This window comes from Colossoma macropomum, unplaced genomic scaffold, assembly GCF_904425465.1.
Source record: "Colossoma macropomum unplaced genomic scaffold, Colossoma_macropomum, whole genome shotgun sequence".
NCBI lineage: Eukaryota > Metazoa > Chordata > Actinopteri > Characiformes > Serrasalmidae > Colossoma > Colossoma macropomum.
The window spans coordinates 20,126,485-20,134,375 of record NW_023494788.1 but is presented as its reverse complement, the minus strand read 5'-3'; the positions used below and the strand labels follow the sequence as shown (position 1 = coordinate 20,134,375).

Sequence of the window (7,891 nt, the reverse complement as noted above, 5' to 3'; positions counted from 1 at the left end):
TAATTAACAATTTTTGTTGAAGTAGACAGTGCTGGTTCTTCCTATATGCAAATATATAAATCGCCCCAACTGCTGAGGGTATGCATTAAAGTACTGTATGTCATATTTTTATGGTGGTGCTGAAACGAGGTCAGAACAGTCCCTCCACATACACACAAATACCTCAGGATTAATTGGCTTAAAATTCAAGTGTGTTTATATGAAAAGATGAAGAATATTTTTTGAAGTATTTTTTAAGCATATTTGAAAATGCAAGCTGGTTTATATGATATGGACAGTGACAACAACCACTTGCTTAACGTTTATTGAATCTTATTGTAACATTCATTGATCATTCATGATCATTTAATTTTTCTTCTTTTTCTCCTCTTCCTCTCATCAAGGCACAAACAAATGGCTTGCGAACATCACACGCATCATCGTTCCACTGATAAGTATCTGTGGTAAGAAATGGAAAAAACACCATTTAGGAATCTTCATCCTCATGCATAATGCATCAGAGTTTAATTCAGCTTAGTGGTGTCCACCACAGCTGTTCATACTCACAACACCTCGACACAGACTGTGAACAGTATATGAAGAGATTAATTCCAAAATTCATTATATACCACATTCCTTTTTTTCATGTTACTGTCAGTGATAATACTGGACCTGGGGCCGGATTCACAAAAACTTTCTTAAAAAGTTCTTAAATATTCTCTTAAGATAATCTTAATTATTTTCTTTTCATTGTTTTCTTATGTCTGCTGCGTTGCATTTTAACACGTACCATAAATGAGGCGAGATTCATTTTGAATTTGTATTAATGGTTGTTTCTGCTATTTAGTTTAATCTGCTCAGAGGAGCAAAATGGAGGAAAATCTTCAAACCAAGTATTTGAAACATTTCAGCAAACAAGAGCTAGAGGTGACAGTGGGAGAAACAGCCAGCAGGAAAAAAGTCCTCATTGGTAAATATGATAATTATGGGGCGACGGACGAGGACGGGCAAGAGCAGCAGAGGCAGCGTCCGTGATAAATTAAGACACTGACCTTGTGTGAAGCTGTCGTAAGGTTAAGAAAACATTTAAGAACATGACATTTTCAAGAATACCACTTTTTCTTAGAATTATTCCTATGAAAATAATTAAGAAAAGAAAATAAGATCATTCTTATTAAGTTATTTCGAAGAATAACAATTTCTCATATCTTAAACCGGAGCCTTTTCTTCTACAAATTTGTTGCCAAACTTTTTTTTTCCCCCCCAATTTAGTCGTATTCAGTTCCACCCCACCAGGGCTAGAAGAGTGAAGGCTATAGCACAGGCTTCTTCCAGGACCTGTAAAGCCAGTCACCACATCTTTTCGAACTGCCGCTCACGCAACGTCACTGGACAGCGCAATTGGAGGAAAGTGCCAACTGATCTATTACATCAGCTAACAGACATCTGCGCTGACTAGCACCATGTTGGGTGATGGGGAGAGAGGCGGGGCCATCCTACCCACCCAGAGAGTGAGACCAATCATGCTCTCTTAGACTCCCAGCCACGGATGGCTGTAGCATCACCATGATCTCCTGATGATAGAGCCAATGCTTGGATGGTTGCACCACTCTGGAGTTGCCTGACCTTTTTACTTTTTGCTTGTTTTGCTTTTTATGACTTCTGGAACTTGCTGTGCTTTGACTGCCCTTGTGACTACTGACTACTCTGCCTGTTCTTGAGCAATGCTACATCACAGCTATGAGGCAGTCTCACCGCTATTTGTAAAGAACCTCCATAAAAAGTAAAGGTTCTAAGAAGGACCCAGAGAACATTTACATTATGTGAAGGTTCCTTAGAAAATGTCCTTCACACTCGGCACCGATCAGGCAAAACATTATGTCCTTGTTTCTACGCTCATTGTCCATTTTATCAGCTCCACTTACTATATAGGTGCACTTTGTAGTTCTACAATTACAGACTGTAGAACTGTTTCTCTGCATACTTTGTTAGCCCCCTTTAACCCTGTTCTTCAGTGGTCAGGACCCTCAGAGGCCCATGGACCCTCACAGAGCAGGTACTATTTGGGTGGTGGATCATTCTCAGCACTGCAGTAACACTGACGTTGTGGAGGTGTGTTAGTGTGTGTTGTGCTGATATGAGTGGATCAGACACAGCAGTGCTGCTGGAGTTTTTAAACACCTCAGTGTCACTGCTGGACTGAGAATAGTCCACCAACCAAAAATATCCAGCCAACAGCGTCCTGTGGGCAGCGTCCTGTGACCACTGATGAAGGACTTGAGCACGACCAACACAAAATGTGCAGCAGCAGATGAGCTATCGTCTCTGACTTTACATCTACAAGGTGGACTGAGAAGGAAGGAGTGTCTAATAGAGTGGACAGTGAGTGGACACAGTGTTTAAAAACTCCAGCAGCACTGCTGTGTCTGATCCACTCATATCAGCACAACACACACTAACACACCACCACCATGTCAGTGTTTTTACAGTCTGTAATTGTAGAACTACAAAGTGCACCTATATAGTAAGCAGAGCTGATAAAATGGACAACAAGTGTAAAAACAAGGAGGTGGTCATAATGTCATGCCTGATCGGTGTATATCTCTTATTCAAACATGGCTCTTCGGGGAACCAAAAAGTATCACCAGCGATAACAAAAATAAGATGAATACCTCCATAGTTTATCTCAAGGCAGTTTTCCTTTCCCAGGTAGTTACTGGGTTGAGTGGGACCCCAGTTCTTGAAGCTCATTTTGGATCCATCAGACCAGAGCCATGTTCCTTCCTGGACAGACAAGCAGATCACTGCATTAATTTATAGTCCTTGGTGATGCTTCAGTTTGGATTATCTAGCAGGTTTTGGACAACACTTACTGTTACACAGTCACTGGCGCCTAGCCAGGCCCGAGTGAACGAGCCAGTGGCTTGTTTGATGAGGTGCTGTAAAAAGAGGTTTTCTCGATGGCTTCTCACTGAAGCAAGATTCCCACCGTACTTTAAGCATTCAGTCTAGAATAGAGAGGGAAAAGAACCTGAGCACACTAAACTACAGGATAGGTCAACTGCACTGTAAAAGGTCAAGTAAGCTTTTAAATTATTCACAATTATTTGGCAATGAGTTTCATTCTGCCGTCTAAGCCTGCAGAACCCTCAGCCACACTGTCAGTGTACCTCTGCCTCAGTCCATTTGAGTTCAGTTTTGAAAAACTTGAAGCATCTTCCAAATGCAGACCATTCAGGTGGACAAGTAATGAACGCTGTAAATCAGAGAGCTTTTGTACATTAATAACATTAATAGATATCAAGTCAAGTCAAAATGTATTTATTTAGCACTTTTTACAGCAGGCGTTGTCACAAAGCAGCTTTACAGAAAAATCCGGGTTCAAGCCCCCATAAGCGTCGACAATGGCGACAGTGGCAAGGAAAAACTCCCTAAGAGCAAGAGGAAGAAACCTTGAGAGGAACCAAGACTCAAAAGGGGAACCCATCCTCCTCTGGATAGCAAACAGCATTAGTATAAAATATTATAATACAAAACGGGAAAAACAGGCAGAGCAATGGTTAATTAAATAGTTTGAGTTTATGCAGCAGCAGCAGCAGCAGCAGCAGCAGGAGGGTCTGTTCATGCAGGTGAGGTTTGCACAGCTTTGTACAGCATGGAACTCCATGGTGGTCAAAACGGTGCAGATCAGCCAACAGAGAAGGATCTCTGGTGACTCTAGCAGCTCTGGTGGCTCCCATGTGGCGACTCAGGCAGACATCGCTCAGGGGCTCAAATAAAGTGAGGGAGAGTGAGATCATAAGAAGAAGAAAAAGAATGAAAGCAATAGTACATAAAAATATTAAAATATAAAAGTCTTACCATGGCGTAGTTGTGCTACCCCTTCTAAAATAAAAAGATGGAGCAGTTTAAACCTGGAGCAGGTTAAACTATATCTCACACTGCACTGTCAATGGCAGTGTTCACTGCAAAGCCATTTTAAAGTAGGATCAAGCTGAACCTCTTAAACTGCTTGCTTACTGCTCAGTTATTAATCTCAAAACTGTAAGACTGTTATGTAGCTATTAGTGAGGAATGAAGTGTGGGCCCACATTTTGGGTTACTGCAGTTTAAAGGGTTGCTTTGCAGTAACCGGAGTTGAGGTAGTTAAAAGAGTAAAAAGAGTAAAAAAGTAATCACCAATTATAAATTATACAGGGAGATTCACTCGAAAGAGGCCCCGAATGTTCTGTAATAACTCACGCTAGGACAAAGCAATCTGAACGAAACAGTGTGCAGTGTGCTCCTCAGTGTATGGAGCTTTGAACAAGCCGGGATGCCCCTGCATCGATGAAGTAGGTGCCGGACAGCCGTCGCGACGTTTAACCTCTCAAATGCTTGCCAGTATGTTCAGGAACATGGAGCGACGCGTCGAAATGTGTCTGGCAGAAAACGGAGATCACTTCCAGCATCGCATGTAATGCAATCGATTACACATATGTCAAGTTATGTAGCGCATTTTTTTTTTTCAGATTGCTTCATCCTAACAGGAGTTACAACAGAATATTCAGGGCCTCTTTCGCGTGAATCTCCCTGTATCTCTTAAACTATAAAGGAATTACTTCTGTAAAATAATTACTTTACTTCTATGTTGCTCTCTAAAACCCACACATCTGTACCAACTGAAAAACGCAAGAGAGAACTTAAAAACGGTAGTCATTTTCAGTAATTAGAAAAAAAGAGCCAAATAAAAAAAAAACAATCGAGGGTCCAGAATTATTCAGGACCCCCTGGGCTTCAGCACAGGTAAGCCTGTACATTAAATTACCCTTGCTGACTGGGATCATGTTCTCAGCTTTAAGGTCGAACAGCTTAAAGAGGCTTTTACAATTGAACTCTTCCGTAGTTCGTATTTCTCTTACCTGGAGCAAGCAAAAGCCCAAGAAACAGGAAAACTGTCCAGATTGCCATCGCAGTGGGCAAAACACCGAACTGAAACAAAGAGCAAATCAGATACAGCGTCATTTGTACACTTTACCCCATTTCTGATAAGACATTGATTGAGATGCGACCACCATTTTTTAACGAATAATTTGACCCCACCTGGCAGCTGTTTTTTTTCTCTGTGGAGTTTATCTGTGTGTCTGGCTGCAGGAGTTTGAGATCTGGACGTTTTTATACAGGATGAACAACTGTCAGTTATAGGATTGAGCAATTTTCAGTTGCATAATTTTGGAACAGTCTGCATTGTGAAACTTCAATCTTCAATGCAAGTTTGAGTACAGCAGTAAACTTAGGTGTTACATGCAGCCCCCTCCAGAATAATTTTAGTCACATGGGAAAGGCAATGTCAGATGTGTCAAAACATATTAGGGCTGTCAAATAATTTAACTAATTAATCGTGAATAATTGGTTTGTGTAGTCAATCACAATAAATGACTTCTTATTTGCTATAAGTGGGTCCTAAAGATTGTTTCTCCGTTTAAAATCTGTATATTTTATGAACAAAATAGGCTTCATCAGAATGTACAAAATGGCAAAGCATTAAGCTTTAAATGGTCTTGTCAACAAAATCCTTACACAAACAGATAAACTAACTTCTTTGAATGTTGAAGTTTTGTGTGTAAATTTGGACACAACCTTTTACAGAAAGAAGGGTCAGTACTGCTCCACTCAGCACTGATGGCTTCAAACAGTTGAAAAACATTGCTGGGCTAGTTTGTGTTCAATGTGAGACTAAATATTCTCTAAAGGGTTTAAATCTGGACTTATTTTGGACCCATTTTTTTGCCCCGGGGTGTACCTGAATCTGAACATAAAATCACATAAACACAAGTTGAACATGAAAATTGGTCGAACACTGTCTCCTGTTCCTGCAATATCTTGTTTTGAAGGGAACTGGATTTTTCTACTGAGTGTATGAAACACTCCCTTGTATTCGGGGGGTTGGGGGGGTCTGTGTTAGCTGGCCCCTCCAGCGTTGGCTGACTGCTAACTCGCCATAGCGGCGCTAATGCTAGCTCCAAAAGAGCAACATAGAAGTAAAGTAATTATTTTACAGATTTAACAACTCTTCATTTGGAAATGTTCTTTTCTAGTTTGGTATTGCGCTCTTCCACATATTAATTGAGATCTTACATGGGGCAGTTGTGGACTGGAGGTTAGGGTACCAGCTTTGTGACTGGAAGGTCACCTGTTTGAACCCCAGAGGGCTGCCCAATGCTCCAGGCAAGTGTGCTCACTGCCCCCTAGTGGTGTGCGTTCACTAATGTGCGTGTGGGTGTTTCACTGCACGGATGAGTTAAGAGTGAAAGTGCAATTGGTTCTGAATTCTAATTCTAATTACACATCTCTTTTCTCTTTGGTTTGGGAAATGAGTAACATTTCATTCTTTCCACCAGACTGGGAAATTGAGTTTTTCAGATTTTGGATAGTCTTCATATTTGGAGATATGCTGTGGCATGTGGCTTGTAAAGTTTTTCAGAGGTATCTCGGTTGTTGTTACAGTTGCTAGGCTATTAAGGAACAACTAGGTGAACAAATCTGCTACAGCGCCACCCTGAGACAGACCAGTGCTGCAGCTCTAGTAAGTTAAGAATACAGACAAAAGCTCGCTGATTGTGGGTGAAGCACCTAAACAATGAGCTTTCCCTGAATTTTCCCTAATTAACTTTAATGGACGCTTTTAACTTCAGGGACCTCCCAGCATTTTGATTTTGAGACATTCAGGAGGTCCTGGATCCCCCATGACCGCCCTGTATATCGCTCCTTGATTCCACTTCTTCAGTTGTTTGTTAATCCGTAGTTCTCCCTTGAGCAGTGCTAACGTTACTGATATTACCATCACCAGCATTAGTGCTGTATTTTTCATGTAAATTACACTTTAGACTCATTGTACACTATATGGCCAAAAGTATGTGGACAGCCCTCCTAGTTATTCAGTTCAGGTGTTTTCACCACACCCATTGCTAACAGGTGCATAAAATCAAGCATTCCACAGTACACTTTAGCCTTGATCAAATCTAATGCCCCTGTGCATTAAGTGACGTTCATAAGGACATGGTTTGAGGAGTGCCTGCACAGAGCCCTGACCTCAACCACACTGAACACCTTTGGGATTAATTGACACATGAATGAATTCAAACAAACAAAAATAATGTGTGCAGAGATCCTTTTAGGGTGCATGCAAATCAATCATCAGAAGATAAAGAAACACACCTTTCTAGCTTATTAAATTTGTTTTTTTTTGTTTGTTTGTTTTTTTTTACTTTTTGTACTGTTGCTCTATGCTCTCTGACACTTTAAGATGTGAACTATGACTATAGTTGTATTCCATTTCCTAAAATCGTCTGTAAACCCATAATAAACCAATATTGGAATTATTCTGATTATTGTATGGCCATGCTGGTTTCTAATTGCATCTGCCCTTGGAGATCCAACACTATTCAACCACCAATGTACAGTATGAACAGCGGATGGCACAATTATTTTTACTTCTAAACAAATATTAATTTAAAAAGGCACAAAATAATTGACACTGTTTATGACATTTAATACCAATGCATTACTGTTTTATTGTAAAGCAGGGAATGATTAAACATATTTTGGGTCTTTACTACATAATATTTAAGCAAGATTAAGTCATCTATATTTCCTCACTCTACATATCCATATTCTACCTTCCTCCTCACTGTGTGTGGGCTTTGGATAGATATACGTCTGAATTGGAACATTGATTGGAAGCCAGGCCTATCTGGCCAACATCAGTGCCTGACCTCTCAAATGCTCTTTTGACTGAAAGGGCACAAATTTCCACAGACACACTCCAAAGCTTGTGGAAAGCTTCCCGGAAAAATGGAAGCTGTTATAGCTGCAAAGAGGGGACAAACTCCACATTAATGCGCATGGCTGTGGAATGGCCCAACAAGCTTAT

At 40.6% G+C, this 7,891-nt stretch overlaps 1 protein-coding gene across 1 annotated transcript; it reads right to left on the bottom strand.

Annotated features, from left to right (window-relative positions):
* Positions 1 to 288: 288 nt before the first annotated feature.
* Positions 289 to 5,124, bottom strand: LOC118807011 (galactose-specific lectin nattectin-like). Its single transcript, XM_036568777.1, has 7 exons — positions 5,062 to 5,124; positions 4,881 to 4,950; positions 3,841 to 3,864; positions 3,150 to 3,235; positions 2,853 to 2,987; positions 2,652 to 2,763; positions 289 to 438 (listed from the first exon to the last, which is right to left on the bottom strand). The coding sequence occupies exons 2-7, from the start codon at positions 4,927 to 4,929 to the stop codon at positions 332 to 334; spliced, it is 513 nt and encodes a 170-aa protein (XP_036424670.1). The 5' UTR covers positions 4,930 to 4,950; positions 5,062 to 5,124; the 3' UTR covers positions 289 to 331.
* Between the last annotated feature and the right edge of the window lie 2,767 nt (positions 5,125 to 7,891).

Bases quoted from the DNA above. Each gene is read 5' to 3' on its own strand.
- LOC118807011 (XM_036568777.1), bottom strand. From the start codon at position 4,929: ATGGCAATCTGGACAGTTTTCCTGTTTCTTGGGCTTTTGCTTGCTCCA. The intron at 3,236-3,840 runs GTAAGACTTTTA...TCTGATTTACAG, and splicing joins GGTAGCACAACTACGCCATG to CGTTCATTACTTGTCCACCT. The intron at 2,764-2,852 runs GTAAGTGTTGTC...TTGTCTGTCCAG, and splicing joins GCGCCAGTGACTGTGTAACA to GAAGGAACATGGCTCTGGTC.